At 36.8% G+C, this 17,122-nt stretch overlaps 1 protein-coding gene and 1 long non-coding RNA gene across 6 annotated transcripts in view; one reads left to right on the top strand and one right to left on the bottom strand.

The window, feature by feature from the left end:
* schip1.S (schwannomin interacting protein 1 S homeolog) overlaps positions 1-17,122 on the bottom strand; it is a 212,173-nt gene that overhangs the window by 19,350 nt on the left and 175,701 nt on the right. The window contains 1 exon segment of one of the 4 annotated variants that reach the window (NM_001095873.1): positions 13,341-13,436. The exons of the other annotated variants lie outside the window; for them this stretch is intronic. Within the exon segment in view, the coding sequence (NP_001089342.1) occupies positions 13,341-13,370 (30 nt within the window). The 5' untranslated portion in view covers positions 13,371-13,436. 4 annotated transcript variants of the gene reach the window in all.
* On the top strand, positions 3,862-17,079 carry LOC121394308. 2 transcript variants are annotated; one of them, XR_005961637.1, is made up of 3 exons: positions 3,862-4,126; positions 6,859-6,911; positions 17,043-17,079. It is a non-coding gene; the product is annotated as an uncharacterized LOC121394308 (long non-coding RNA). The 2 variants fall into 2 exon arrangements; XR_005961638.1 differs by having other exon boundaries at positions 17,040-17,053.

Here is a 17,122-nt window from a genome sequence, read left to right on the forward strand (position 1 = left end):
TTTGCTTCCACACTTCTTCCTGTTACAGTTAGAGCTACAGTATTTCTGGTCAGGTGATCTCTGAGACAGCACACAGACCATCACAAAATGGTGGTTCAAGGCAAGAGATGTAAAAGGGCAATATTTACTTAAATATATACTCTAGTTTGATAAGATTCTTTCATATGCCACTTAATATGATATAAATGATCTGTTGCTTAAATATTAATTTTGTGAAGTTTTCCTTTAAGCAGACTACGTCTAACACATGACTGTCTGGAATGTTCTGGCCTCTAATACAACGTCTAGAATTATCAGCAACACTGCACCCAAGTACAGCATTAAATAGCACAAGCATTTCCATCCGAGGACCTTTTTAGACTGCTGGAGATAAAGAAGCTGCTTTTCAGACACTAACATCATTATCCCTGGTGGATTGTAAATCTTAAAAGTGTACTCTAGTATAAATGAAAAAAAACATTTAACATTGTCTTTAATATGCTTTTAAATCAGATTCTCTTTTTTATTGAAGATAGTCACGGCATGCAGGGGATAATTCTCTCTCTTCGTGCAATTAAAGGGATATTGAATCTAATCTGTTGTAAGAAGATTAGCTAAAACCCATGTACCATATAATCCATGACATGTCTTACCTCCTCTTTTATTAAATGAGCAAATCTATTGTATTGTTATTATCGTTTCAGACAAATAAACCAGTTCTGATTCAATATAAAACTGAATATTTTAAATAGGAGAACAAGGAATCCACCCAAAGAATTAAGAGTCATACATTTCACCAGACGGTGGCTTTCTGTTTTCAAGTAATTTATATAATCCGTACAGAGAGAAAGCCCCAGTCTGTGCATTATCCCAGAGCAATCAGTGTTAATATATTACTTCCTTCCTTGTGTTTAGGAATTGCCCAGCCGTGTTCTTGGTGATACAATGTTGATGTGAGATCAGTAAAGTGCAAGTCAGGTGTGAGACAATGCAGGTAAACTTTGGTGTGTACCGACACAATTACATTTGTGACTTGCATTCCTAAATGAGCCCTTTAGTATTTAACTTAAAATCCATGGGCTTGGCACTGTTTACTGCCATCCTTGGAATTTCTTTCGATATTAGGACATGGGTTGTCACTCTACCTATTGGCGGCGTGAAAAACATAAAGCAGATCCCCATCACGGCACAACATTATTATTTAATGTGCTTTGAAAGCATTTTAACAATGCTTCAGCATATCAACAGGCTTGGCAGAGCTTAACATACCATATGTATGTAAACATGGCAGCATTTTATTCTGTGGCAAACCTGAATTATTTGAAATAATATTTTTATAGTGTTTTACAACTGGTAGAATGTTTCTGGTAGACAGAACATAACCAGAAAAAAATGTACTTAGAAAATTATATTTATAGGGGTTGTTCATCTTTGAGTTCATGTTTGACTTCTAGTATGATGTAGATGTGTGATTATGTAGTAGTGATATTCTAAAACAATTTGCAATTGGTTTTCATTTTTTATTATTTGTGGTTTTTGAGTTACCGTATATACTCGAGTATAAGCCGAGTTTTTCAGCATCCAAAATGTGCTGAAAAAGTCTACCTCGGCTTATACTCGGGTCAGCGGGCAGTAGCCGAGATTGCAGTCACTTTTAATCATTCCTATACCAACAGTTCACTTGGGGAGAGACTGCAATATCCCACAATGCCCTCTGTTGGTTTTATGAAAGAATAACAGTGCTCCCTCTGTTGGTTATATCAAAGAATAACAGTGACTGCAATATCACACAGCGCCATCTGTTGGTTGTATCAAAGAATAACAGTGACTGCAATATCACACAGCGCCCTCTGTTGGTTGTATCAAAGAATAACAGTGACTGCAATATCACACAGCACCCTCTGTTGGTTGTATCAAAGAATAACAGTGACTGCAATATCACACAGCGCCATCTGTTGGTTGTATAAAAGAATAACAGTGACTGCAATATCACACAGCGCCATCTGTTGGTTATATCAAAGAATAACAGTGACTGCAATATCACACAGCGCCATCTGTTGGTTATATCAAAGAATAACAATAACTGCAATATCACACAGCACCATCTGTTGGTTGTATCAAAGAATAACAGTGACTGCAATATCACACAGCGCCATCTGTTGGTTATATGAAAGAATAACAGTAACTGCAATATCACACAGCACCATCTGTTGGTTGAATAAAGGATTAACAGTGATGGCAATATCACACAGCGCCATCTGTTGGTTATACAAAAGATCAGTGATGGTTTTATGACACACAGCACTCTCTGCACAATTCTCTGTCGCCATCAACTTTGCGAAGAAGTCCGGTCGATCGCTGGGGGAGTCTCTTTGGCGGAAGGTGCGCTGCTGGGAGACAGGGCTGTAGTTGTGTCTAGGCTTATACTAGAGTCAATAAGTTTTACCAGTTTTCGTAGGTAAAATTAGGTACCTCGGCTTATACTCGGATCGGCTTATACTCGAGTATATACGGTATTTAAATTTTTATTCAGCAACTTCCCAGTTTGCAATTTCAGCAATCTGGCTGTTAAGGTCCAATATGAATAGTAGAGGGCCTAAACAGAAAGAGGAGTAATAAAAAGTTGCAATAACAATACATTTGTAGCCTTATAGAACATTTGATTATTTTTAGATGGAGTCAGTGACCCCCATTTGAGAGCTGGAAAGAGTCAGAAGAAGAAGGCAAATAATTAACAACTATAAAAAAATAAACAATGAGGGGGTCATAGGGCCGAACGTTCGGAATATAGCCCTGTGTTGGGCATGTCGGGGAAAGATCCAATGTCGCCAAACGAGCGGATCTTATAGTGTATGGCCAGCTTTAATCATCCCACTTGCATACTTAATGCAATAATTTAACTGGGGTCGCTTATACCTAATGCTTGAGAACTGGGGTTTTACAGGGTCTTTGTATATTTTGGATAAGGGTTCCATATGTCTTCAAAAAAAATATTTAAAAAAATGAATTAACCTAATAGGATTGCTTTGCCACCAATAGGGATCAAGTACAAGGCACTGTTTTATTATCAGAGAAAAGGAAATCAGAGAAAAGGAAATCATTTTTACATGTTTAAAATGGAGTCTTTGGGCAATGGCCTTCACCTAATTCTAGATACAGTGAAACCTCAATTTTGCATCCCCTGATTTTAAGTTTCCCCTCATTTTACATTGTTGTTTTGTGGTCCCACCTATATATTATGCATAATACATTTCCCTGATTTTACACCATTTTTTTCTGGTCCCCTGATAAATACAAAATGGGGGTTCCGGATAAGAGATCTCATACCTATACTAAATGAATGCAAAATGAAATGCAAAACCTGATCTTATATACTGTACCTTAGTATGATGCATGCTCCTGTCTCCTAACCTTCTACATTACTTTCCTACATGCAGCGCAGAATTTTTCTAGAAAATGAGGTTTTCTTTTACTGCTACGTTTCTTTTATATACTGACTAAAACTTCCATTCATCAGTGCTCATGCCCACCCTTGTATAATATTTATTGTGTATCCAGGCCCAATACTGGTGCAGCTGAACAAACTTTTGAAGTTTAAGTTTCCCAACACATTAGCCTATTGTCAAGTGTGTTCTTGTCGCGTATATGTGAAGACATCTGTTGCTTGAGGCCACACAGATCTTTCTGCTTTAGCCATTGTCAATCTTGATACTGCACTCATCGCTTATCCCACTGTTAAGGAAAAACAAACTGTAGCCTACTGATTAGAATGTTCACTTTGCCAAATAAAGTCATAAACAGCTTCTGGAATCCCATGGCTATTATTTTTAGATTTTAGCGCTTCTAAGTGGAACTTCCACCACTCAGTGAACACATTACAGAAATAATAGGGAAGGGAACATGACAAGCACAAGTTTAGGGTCTCATACACAGAAGTGGCTTTTTTGATTGCATGCATACAAACATAAATACATTTTATTATGAATGTTCATATTTGAATTTTAGCAGAGTTGTAAATAGAACAATTCATTGAATACACACAAAGGGAACTCCATGGTGCGGCTCGAGCCGACACATCGCCATGCGACAAAACGCATGCGATATGTTGGATGTTTTGAAGATACAGGAAGCCAAGGAGAAATCGCAGGTAAGAACTACATTTATCCAACTGTCAGATGAAAACACTGCACGCCAGACAAAAATTCTTCATACAGCACCTTGTCGTTTAAAAATGCCTTTATTCACAATTTCATGGCAAACCTGGTCAGCAAAGTTTCAGGCCGATGTGGCCTTTTATCAAGCTTGCACGCTGCGTATATAATATAATAACTATAATGCCAAGATCTAAGGACTCAGCTGTTGGGCACATATAGCATACATATATATATATATATATCTCATAACAGTGCCTGTCAAATGGGCAGGAATATTATAGCTGCATAAAACATTTAATCTAAATACATCAAAATGAGGGAGAACAGGCACTAAGAATTGCTTTCTGGACAATTGATGGCATGACTTTTTTTTTTTTTTTTAAAACAGACAAACGTCCAGGGACTAATACACAAACAGAGGTACAGGCCATGGGAATAAGAGACAATATCTGGCAACTGCAAAACATGCCTAAGAGCACACATGATTTGGGGGGTTTACCTGCAACTGTACAAACACATCAGAGGAAACCCTCAAAAACAATGAATATGTGCAATGTACAAAGCAATCATTGTTCCGGACCAAGATGTTCAAACTGAAAATGTATTTTAAAGACACAGTGTCATTACCTAAGAAACTGTATAAAAAGAGTAATTTTACTCCTGATATCATCAATGACAGCCTTACAACGTTTATGAATGTGGTAAACTCTGAGGTAATTAAATTACAGAGCAAGGGGTTAAATTCCCATAGACCTAATCTTACAAAAAAAGAAAAAACAGCACTAGATACCCTGATGAATAATAAGGATATAATAATCAAAAAAGCCGACAAAGGTGGAGCTGTCGTAGTGATGGATAAATCTAAGTATAACGCTGAAATTCTGCGGCAATTAAATATTCCAGGTCACTATACACCTTTAAGTCAAGACCCAGTTTGGGAAATTAAAAGGCACATTACAACCATGGTAACTGATGCTTGTTTGAATGGGGTAATAGATAAAGACACCCAAGAGTTTCTCCTAAATGAACATCCAAAAACACCTGTTCTCTATATCTTGCCTAAAATTCATAAAACCCTGATTGACCCACCCGGCAGACCAATTGTTTCAGGTATAGACTCCATATTGGAACCACTATCAAAATATGTGGACCAATATCTGCAAAAATTGGTCGCTGAATTACCAACTTGTCTAAAAGACACCACTGCTTTTTTGAATTGTTTGAGCGATGTCGGCACACTGAACGAAAATGCTGTTCTTTGTAGTATTGATGTGCAAAGTTTATATACCTCTATACCCCAAGATGAAGGTATAAGATGTATAGAGGAGGCACTTGTAAATACTTCATTGCCAACCAGACTCATATATTTCTTGTTGGATTGCTTAGAAATAGTCTTAAAGAAAAATTACTTCCGTTTCGACAATACATTTTATTTACAATCCCAAGGCACGTCAATGGGTTCTGCAGTAGCCCCTTCTTTTGCCAACATCTTTATGTATCATATTGAGACTAGGCTATTTTTGAAACAACCATTTTTACAATATATTAAGAAATATCACCGCTATGTGGATGATATTTTTGTGATCTGGGATGGCCCAGTAGAACTGTTTGAACAAATGGTCACTGAAGCAAATAAGGCACACCCTACGGTGAAATTTACAACGGAATTTTCGAAGGTTGAACTTAACTTTTTGGACGTAAATGTTCGAATTGTTGAAGGGTCACTCGTCACTAATCTATATCGAAAAGAAATAGACCGCAACAATCTACTCCACACAAAAAGCTTTCATAATCCTAATATTATAAGAGCAATTCCGAAAGGGCAATACTTGAGAGCAAAGAAAATTGCCTCATCAGATTTATTGTTTGAGAAAGCCGCATTAGATCTCACAGATCGCTTTAAAGCAAGAGGCTATTCTGGGCAAAAATTGGAAAAAGTGCTAACAGAAGTAAGAGACATTCCACGTGAGAACTTACTGGCACCACAAGTGAGGGATACAAACAATCCCAATAGACCAATATTTGTGAGTAAGTATGATAACCAAAGTAAAGACATTGAAAAAATCGTGAAACAATTCTGGCCCTTACTTCAGATGGATAACTATTACGGTCACCTATTTAAAGAATCCCCATGTTTTGCGTATAAGAGGGGATCTACATTAGGTGACTTAATAAGCCCTACGGAACCTAAACAAAAATACAACCAAAATACTAAAATAGGGACTTTTCCTTGTTACAAGTGCAATTGTTGTACGTCAATAATTAAGGGCCCCAATATCCAACATCCAACTAAAGGCAATGAAATACGTTTGAAAGCTAATGCCACATGTATGAGTACACATGTAGTTTACACACTAAAATGTCCCTGTGGCAAATTATATGTGGGTAAAACAATTAGGCCTGTTAATGTAAGAATCAAGGAACACAAAGGTTCTATTAGGAACTACAAGGCAGATACATATACTGATACCACCGTTTCAAGACATTTTTCTGAAGCCAAACACAATGTAACCCAACTAAGGTGGAAAGTCTTGGAGGTAGTAAAAAGACCACAGAGAGGTGGAGATTGGGATAGATTGCTGCTCCAGAGAGAAGCCTTTTGGATAAGCAAGTTAGATTGCAGCAAACCTAAGGGTATGAACGACTACACTAGCCTGAAATGTTTTCTATGAACAATGTATGCGAAATTTTGTATTGTTATTGACCTTTCTTTCTTTTTTCTCAGGAATTAATTGGCCAGCTAGAAAATACACATTACGGAACTCCTGCCGTGATAAGGTAACATAAATGTTGCAGAAATGTTACAGGAGCTATATGTAATTGCTGGCAATATTGAACAAATATAAATGTTTCTAAAAATGTTTCTAAAATGTTTGAATCAATGTCTTAATTACATTGTAATACGGACTTGCTACATGCTTGAAGCATCCCTGGGGTAGGCCATTACCAGTGGCAGTACCATTTCTTGTTACTTGTTTTTCCTGGTTTTAAAATTGCAAGGATAGGCTGGAAGAAGCAATATCCTTACAAACTGGACACTGAGATGGACATTATATATATTTTTGACATTTTTTGATATTTTTGATTTTTCTGTGATATTATGGACTGATTAATAGGACCATATGGATTAGAAAGGTCTTCACTATAACACTGTCACTTTAAGTTGGGGGAGGAGTTATGTTCCATGAAGGTATTTATATCCCACAATGCCTCACTGTTGTTACACTTGAAAAAGGGCACTGCCCGAAACATGTAGTGCGCAAACACTGCTAATAAATATTTTGCAGTTTAAAACTACTGCTTGGAGCTGTGATTGATTCACCTTTATGCTTTATCGATTACCAAGGGTGTAACACAGACACCTGAATCCACAGCCACAAAGAATACAGCAACAGTGACCTGAATCAGAAGCATCTTGCTTTTCTACCAAGATGTGTAAAGTCACACCCAGTCAATAAACAAAAATCTTTATTTGTTCTGCCCCCCCCAAGACACCTGTGTCTTTTGTTGCCAATAATATAGGATAGAATAATAAGAACGAAATCACATTGACCTGGAAATGACATTTATATTCCTTCCAGATTCTGCCAAATACATTTGTTACAATTGTGTATGAGAGGCAGGATAAACAGTTTAGGGAAGTATGAAATACAGAAATATATTTAAATATGTATATTTAAATATATTGTAATATACTAAGGTTAATTGAAAAATAAGCCACACTCTGCAAATGAAACAATGCTGTCTTATCTACCCTTGGATCATTAGAGTTACAGACAGATTTCATCATCCTCATTCTTCATTTTGCAGATGGTGTTGGCTTCTCACCAGTATTATTGCTCTATGGACACACACACACACACCATATATTATATATATATATTAATTGCATCATCCCTTTAGGCACCTGATTCTTATTGCTACAACCTACATTATACACCACAAGGGAATGTGTGAAATGCCCAAGAGAAGCAGTATATTTAGAAGGGATGATTTGTTATTATGGTGTCGTAATTACTGTGCCAATGCCTCCCAGTAGCCTGGCACTGCATGATGTACATAGGGTTGCTACCTGGCCAGTATTTTACTGGGCCGACCGGTAAAAAATATGCTTGACCCCAATGTTATTAATAGGGAAAAAAAATCTAAATATACAGGAAGGCCAGTATTTTTTTCCAAAAAAGGTGGCAACCCTAGATCTACATGGGTCAGACATGATGTTTATAAAGGTACACTCCAATGAATTCCCCTGGACAAGAAAAGGCTGCTTACCAAACACTATCAAGGATATTTACCTTTAAGAAGGACCTATCATTAATGGGCAATATTACGTTTAAATATACCAGAGAATTTTTACGATTACGTGTAATTACCCAATACAACGATTCAGCACATTAAAAGCATTTGAATATGTCCGTGCATTAATATGTGCGCAAAACAATACAAAATCGGTAGAAATGCTTTCATAATTATAATGATGGTGATAATAATAAAATAGCTATTTTTGTTATAATGAAAAGCAGTTCTGTGCTTAGCTGATTAATTGCCTTTAATTAGATTTTCAGCATGAGTACTGATGGGGGGAAGTGCCTTACATACCACTAGGGTGTAAATGGTACAACGCAACTATGTAATTTGTTTATTCCTCAAATCCTAAATTAAAGAAGAAAGCAAAGCTTAAAAGAACACTGTATGGTTAAATACCAGAATGGTTTCCATAAATAACATATGCAATGCAGAGCAGGGGTGTTCTTAAGTTAATTGAGCAGTTGGCATCTCATCATGTTCATGCAGGTGCCTAATACTTTTACTGCTAAAGAGGGGTTACACCGTGACAGAGCATGTTTGGAAATAAGGTCTGATGTTTGACAAAACAATGCTGGCAGGTAAGTCTGAGGAATAGACAAGGACAAGTACCATGGGCAGCTGGAGATGAAAGCACATACTCGTCTGCTGAGCTATCTATATATTGGTTTGACATGCAAGGTGAAATAGACAGCAACTCTGTATCAGCAGATTAGAAATATGAGCTTTGACAGGGCACAGCGAGGCACAAGCAAGAACTTCACAGAGGGGGTTACAGAGAGGGATATTACATGCATTAAGTTAACATTGCTTTATCAGGTAGTAATACCAGATATACATAACTAAAGCAATCAGACTTGTTTAAATGAATATTGGGGTACAATGAGTAATACAGCCACGATCAAGCCAACAAATCAAACTTCTGCAACTGGAAATGAGTCATTTCGTGGGAGGCTGTCCTTACATCACTCTATGGTGACATCAATACTGATGGATGATCATATAAAGTGAGTCATCAATCAGATCAGTGCCTCCAAAAGTTAAATAACTGTAAGTTCTCAAAATAGGAATGAATCAGTGCCTAAACCTCTGGGTACAAGACGGGACTTCTGAGCTGGTTTGCATGTTAGTTTTGTTATTAGCTTAGTTATAGAAAGGCCTCTTCTTAGCAACTTTTCAGTTGGTCTCCATATTTTCCTCTTCAGACTGTTTCCTGCTTTTAAATGGGGGTCACCGACTTCAGAAGTGAAACTATTGCTCTGTGAGGCTACAGTTTTATTGTTATATTCACTTGTTCTTACTTATCTATCTATTTAGGCCCTCTTCTATTTATAACCCTGTCTCTTGATCAAACCACTGCCTGGTTGCTAGATTAACTTGGACCCTAGCAACCATTTAGCAGCTGATTTACAAAATAGAGAACTGCTGAACAAAAATATAATTCAAAAACTGCAAAAATGAATGAAGACCAAGTGTAAATTGCCTCCAAAAGGCACTCTCTGCAGCTTTCTAAAAGTTCATTTAAAGGCAAACAACCCCTTTAAGTGCCCAATAATATTATATGGTAACACAGAAACAGCAAATGTATGGGTATATAATTGGCATGTAAGTATATGAGATGATCTGAGCTGGCATTAATGCCCTGAACTCACCAATTAAGCTTAAAACAAGGAGAAACTTCATGTAGGTGCCACATTAAACTATTAATCATAAGTATATTAAAATCTATACAGCCACAACATGCTTTGTGGTACATTCCTACTTGGAAAAACAATACTTTTTGAACACTGCCTTTATGATAAATAATATTGTTGTTAGAGATGGGGTTGGCAGCCACAGATCCCATTACCCCCCAACACAGTGCTAAATATAACTGCTGGTAGTGTTTTTATTCAGTGTGGTTTATAAGTGCCACAAATAGCAGTTTACTCAGTTGTTCAATCCATGATGTTCTAAATAAAAGTAAATAGATCAGTTCAGCTTCCTCCCAGTCCCACAAAATTATATTGTACATCTCCCTGGTTTTATCACTAGAATATGGAAAATTAAACACAATATGCCGTCACACTGATTAATAATAAAAATTACAAAATAAAGTTTAAAAATAACTTAATCTGTGGATAATATAGGGAGTAACCAGTAAAATTGTGAGTGCAAAGGGAGTGCAGCAAACTGGATTGCTGATTTTCCCTCATGCTCTCAGCAAAGGTGCTCACCTAGATTTTGTTAAAAAAACACGTTAAAATATAAAGGAATTTACTTCAATAAAGCACTTTCTTCTATAAAAGTAAAATTTTCAGCCTTGAAAACAGAAAACGGGAAATAAAAGTAAAAGCCCAACTGAGAAAAAACACTTGTCAATCAGTCGGCCAACATCCTGAAAATATATTGAGTTAAAATAAGGTAAAACCTGTGAACAACTGGCATAGAGCAAACCTGCATACGCGTGAAAATTATGTTAGCAGAAGTTAGCATTCCACATATCTCAATCGAATAGTAACATACATTCGGGTAAAGTAAAGAAAAGCTGCAACCGACAAAAGTGTAACCAACAAAAAAAAGTTGCACCAGTTTTAATACCAATAGCAACCATTCGGATGTTTGCATCTAAGCAGGTGACCAATAAATGCTGCAAGCTGGGGGCTTCTAGAATTGGTGCAAACTTTACAACTTTTATTTTTATTAGCCTCATTATATTTAGTGCCTTTAATTCCTTTTGATGGCAGCCTTTAAACTCAGAAACAAGTACATGCCATTGGGGCGGTCTGAAGCCACATGTTCTTTGGCATTTCTAGTAAATAGTTATAGGACTTATTACTATTACTAGAAGGATTCATTTTTATTCTTTAGATAACTGACACTGATTGGATGATGCCAAACATGCCTTACACGTCTGAACCCATGTTAATAGGTTCCAGGTTCCATGCCCTTTGCTACTGGGAATCATCTGTTATGTTTTTTAATTTAGTAGCATGATTTTATTCCTTCAAATATAAATAATTTGGACAAACGTCATGTTAGCCCTGCATATAAAAAGGGCCAAATATCTAGGCTATACAACAGACAAGAATCAAACAATAAAACATAAAAGAACAGCAGGCAGCAAAACACTATTGATTGTGGTCTGTGTGGGAAAAAAACCTTTTACAGCCCATATAATGATCTCGGAAAGACCTTGGGCTGTACATTGCTCTGGCAACAAGAGACTGAACATTATGGTGCAGTTTTATCAAAGGTCGAGGAGGTGAATTTTCAATTTCAAAAAATTCTAATTTCGAGCTATTTTTTGTGTACTTCGACTAGGGAATAGTCCAAATTCGATTAGAATTTGCAAAAAATTTGTACTGTCTCTTTAAAAATTCGACTTTGACCATTCGCCATCTAAAACCTGCTGAATTGCTGTTTTAGCCAATGGGGGACCTCCTAGAATATTTGGAGTCAACTGGTGGATTTTGAAAAATGTAAGGTTTTTTGGGGAAAAACTTCAATTCCAATTCGGCCGAATACGGACCTATTCAACCCAAAAAAAAACTTAATTTCGGTTGGTCTTTTTGAATTTGAATTTTTTTCAATTCGAAATTCGACCCTTGATAAATATGCCCCTGTATTTATACCAAACTATTATGGGCTCGAAGTGTACTACAGGTATGGGATCCATTATCCTGAAACCAGTTATCCAGAAAATTCCGAATTAGGGAATGGCTGTCTCCCATAGACTCCATTATAATTATATAATTCAAATTTTTAAAAGTGATCCCCATTTTCTCTGTAATAAAACAGTACCTTGTACTTGATCCCAACTAAGACATAATTCATATTTACTGAAGGCAAAACAAGCCTATTGGTTGTATATGATTTTTTAGTAGATGTAAGGTACAGAGATCCAAATTACGGAAAGATCCTTTATCCAGAAAACCACTGGTTCTTAGCATTCTGGATAATGGGTCCCATACCTGTATACATAAAAGGTGAAAGCATGTTACTGTATGTGTGTGTGTATGTGTATATATATATATATATATATATATATATATATATATATATATATGTTTCATTCTAAACATAAAAAGCTGAAAGGTAATCATTTCTTATTTATGTCCTATTTTGGGAGGAAAATAAATTAAAAAAAACTCAATTAACCCTACTGCCCCAAACCATAAAAATGATATAAAGGTATGGGACCTGTTATCCAGAATGCTCGGGACCTGGGGTTTTCTGGATAATGGATCGTTTCGTAATTTGGATCTTTTATAATTGGGTTTATTATATTATTAAATAAACTCAATAGGCTGGTTTTGCTTCCAATAAGGATTAATTATATCTTAGTTTGGATCACGTACAAGGTACTGTTTTATTACTAAAAAAATGTATTACTAAAAAAATTTGGATTATTTGATTATAATGGGAGTCTATGTAATAACTTGGAGCTTTCTGTATTACGGGTTCCCAGATAACGGATCCCATACCTATTAGATAAAATTGGACTTTATAAAGTATAGACTGTTGATTACAAAACTCATGATATAAACAGCACAAACCTCTGCTATCACATACAAGCAAATATACAACAAAACATGGGGTTTTTGTCTCCTTTTCCACATTAAAAAATTTGAAAAAAACAAACAAATATAAACCTTTCAGTAACTATGAAACTAAATATAAAGTGTGCATTTCTAATCAAATAACAAATGGACAATGGAGGCAGGTATACTGCAGAGAATATAATGACATTAAAGCCAAATCAGGTACCTTGAATTAGTGAGTGAACAGGGAAAGGTATGGAGCAGGGACCCATAACGCTGGGAAGAAGCATTGCTTCACACATAGGCATCTTGCTTCCCAGCACAGCGGAGGCCTGGCATTTCCATGAGGAATATCATTAGATCCATGCTGCATTCTTACCTGATAAGCACAATTTTCCTGGTGTACCATCTCAGAACATCATCCACCGAGGGAAGAGCAAAAAACAGGGATGATTTCAGAAGATGCGGAGGGAAGAGAAAGTCACAGCATGTGAAGGGGAGGAGAGGAAAAAAAACGCCCTGGCTTTCTGCAGATTAAAATGGATGCTGCCTCAGCCTCCTCAACCTGCGCAATAGCACTGCTCTCTCCACAGAAACCAGGCAGGGCTGCTCTCCTCAGGGAGCAGGCGATGAGGCTTCATAACAACAATCTAGTTGGGACGGAGGTGGGGGGAAGGGAGTTGCTCATCACTAACACAATTGGCCAATTATACGTTGGCTACAAAGAAAGGGATCATTCTGAGGCTGTTGTGTCCTTTTGAGGCTTGGGAAGACAGGTCACTGATGTGGAAAATGTTGGTTCGTTTAGACAGAAAAAGCAAAAGGAGAAGAAAAAAAACAAAAACAAAAGTAGAGCAACACCTGCTAAACACTTAGCCTGAGTAGGTGGCACAGTAAATGTAGCCACAAAAGGCACAGTATTTAGATGCTAATAGTCTGGTGCTAAATTCCATTAAATGGACACTTTTTCTGTTCCATTTAGGCAATGTGTTTGGAGGCAAAAAAAAAAAAAAAAGATAAATGTTGTGTGTCTGAAAAGTTACACTTTCAAGGGGATCCAATATGGAAGTGAGCTTCCTTTACTAGCATGGGTGCTTGGAAATATAATATATATAATATCTCTACAGTAACTTATTGAAACCAATAAGCGATCAGCTTTGATTGGACTATTGCAGGGAGAATAATGAAAACAAATTAGTTGCTATGGGTAACTGTACTAGTATAAATTGCCCCATATTTGGAAATGATGGACAAAACTTCAGTTATGCATGTATTGCAAGTAGGGTCAGCAGGACTACAATAGAAATATAGCGGGTGGTCCCAAATATTTCAGTCAGTGACCCCCATCTGAAAGTTGGAAAGAGTCAAAAGAAAAAGAGAAGTGATTAGAAAACTATAAAAAATAAATAATGAGGACAAATTGAAAATTTGCTTATAATTACCTGCCCTATAACATACTAAAAGTTAACTTAAAGGTGGACCACCCCTTTAATTGTAGTTTACTGAAGCTAAATTGACTCATTTACAAATTAAATGCAGAATAAAATGATAATTAGGTCAAAGAAGTGAATAAGTGTAAATAAATGCTAATGTAACAGAACTAAGAAGCCGAATGTGACAGAAGGAAAAATACATTAGGCACATGCAGTGGAGGGGTTAAGTGCAAGCACCCCGATTTTATATAAAAGCCACAAGCTATATTATGTAACCAAGTTGGCATCCACTGTAGACTCCATTCTCCCGTATTACAGTTCACAGCTATTTGCTCTAATCATTTGTGAAAGTAGCTGGCAGCTTTAGTGCTAGGCAGAATAACACTTCTAAAAAGAAGAATGGAAAAAATCTTTAAAATGCACATTAAAGCAACGCAGGCATACTGTGCACTTCCAGTGTAAGATCAATTGGCACTTCTCCTGGCATATTCATGGAGATTTCATTAGAAATTCACATCAGCCTTACACACACAGACAAATTCCTAGCCCAAAGATCTGCACACATTCCTATCATGTATAATCTACACTAAACAATACTTAGATTTAGTTCTGCCTTTCCATTTGCTTCAACAGGGCTATTGTCAGCATTCTGCAAACAAACAGGAAAGGACACTAGCAAACCAGTGTGGGTGTGTGCCATCTGAACATAGTTAATTGGGCCAATGTTTAAAATGCAAAAGCACCAACCTTTTCAGGAACTACCCAAACAGAGTCTGTTTATAAGTATTAAGAGGACTTTATCATGGATTTGCTATGCAGAAGCAATGACACAGAGGTTGTTAATTAAACTCTGAATGCCAAAACCCTGAAAATGTTGTGTGTATGTTTTTTAATATAAAATCTGAATTTTTAGTGGGAAAAAAAACACACATTTTTAGGGATTTATTATACCCCAAGGATGGAAAAAGTCCGGCATCTCAGACCTACCAAGGTTGCATATAAATCAATGGGAGAAGTCCCAAAGATATCTTGGTTTCCTGCAATAATCTGAAGTTTACATTTTTTTCGGCCAAAAAATTTGTTCGATAAGTTTTTTTTTTTTTTAGGGTTTTTCCCACAAAGAAAATTGTGTATTGATAAATAAGGAGAAAAAACCTAGGCAGATTTGGTCGGAGTAGTTTTCAGAAAATATTGAAATAAATTCGGACTTTGATAAATGGGCCTGCCCGTGTTTATATGTCTGCAGAGCATCTCTGCCTGTAAAGCTGATAGCACATGGGACATATTTACCACCAGAAAACTAATTTCCACCTCACCTTCTCCGCTGGCAGTGTCTTGCAGGTAATGGCTTATTATTCTAATTTTCCCCATGAAAAAGCACTATTTTATTTGTCTTTCAGTATTGAGCACAGGGGAAAAGCTATGAATCACATCTCTTTAGCAGTTTTTACTAAAAATTTCCACCAGTAAAAAAAAAACAAAATCAAGAAAGGAGTCTGAATCATAACACTATACACAAAAGAAAAAAGGCATAATGCCTGAATAAGAAACATCTCGATTGCTGGAATTTATGAGTGCCCACCATATCAAGACCACCTTCTTGCAGTTGACACATACGCATCAGCCTGACTGCCACCAACTTGCATATTATTCAGATGTGCAAGTTCAGAAGCATCAGCTTGCATCGGCCTCCTACCACTTAACCCCCAGGTGCAAGAGTTAAGTAAATGATCTCGCTTGTGACTGCCACTCTCTTTCACTGCCTGAAATCTGTATTCTCATGTATAAACCTCTCCTGAGTCTTAAAGTTATTTCAACTTATATTGGGAACTAGGTCCTAGGAAGAAGCTGTGCCCAATGAGTCTGCCTGAATGCAAAGAGTGGCTGTATTCTTATATATGCAGAGCAGCACTATGCAGCTAAATCTATCTTGCAGCCAGTAAACTATATCCCAGTGGTACTCAGTGAATATTATAAATTAGAACTGCTGCTTAGTGGTATCGCTTGTGTCTCCTGACTGAAACTTGTGCTTAATAAGAATCTTCTGCCTAATGAGAAACATCATGTCATCAACTCCTTGGTGACGTCTAGATGGGCTTATTTATCATATTGTGTAAAACATTGGAGAAAAATATTCACCGGTGATGTTGCTCATAGCAACTAATCAGCAATTCCATTTGAACAGTCACCTACACGTTAGAAAACAATAGCAAGATCTGATTGGTTGCTATAGGCAACATAAGTTTTTCTTTGGTTTGCCAGCAGTAGCGTGATGGAAATGCCTCCGTAAATGACATGGCTTGATGAAGGATAGGTCATGTCAGACAAATCTGATTGCTTTTTATGATGAGGTAAGTAAGATGCTGGACATCAAGGGTATTGAGCTGTATTAAAAGGGGCCCCATCTAGAATATGCTGTACAGTTTTGGTCTCCAGCATTCAAACAGGACATTATTGAATTAGAGGGGGTGCAGAGAAGGGTAACTAAGCTGGTAAAAGGTATGGAAAATCTTAAGATAGGAGGAAAGACTGACCAAGTTGGGGTTGTTCACGCTGGAGAAGAGGCACTTAAGGGGTGATATGATAACTATGTATAAATATATAAGGGGATCATATAATAATCTCTTTAATGCTTTATTTACCAGCAGGTCCTTCCAGCTGACACATGGGCACCCATTTCGATTAGAAGAAAGAAAGTTCTGGCTAAATATTCGGAAGGGGTTTTTTA

The sequence above is a fragment of the Xenopus laevis genome, chromosome 5S (genome assembly GCF_017654675.1).
Source record: "Xenopus laevis strain J_2021 chromosome 5S, Xenopus_laevis_v10.1, whole genome shotgun sequence".
In the NCBI taxonomy this organism is placed as follows: Eukaryota; Metazoa; Chordata; class Amphibia; order Anura; family Pipidae; genus Xenopus; species Xenopus laevis.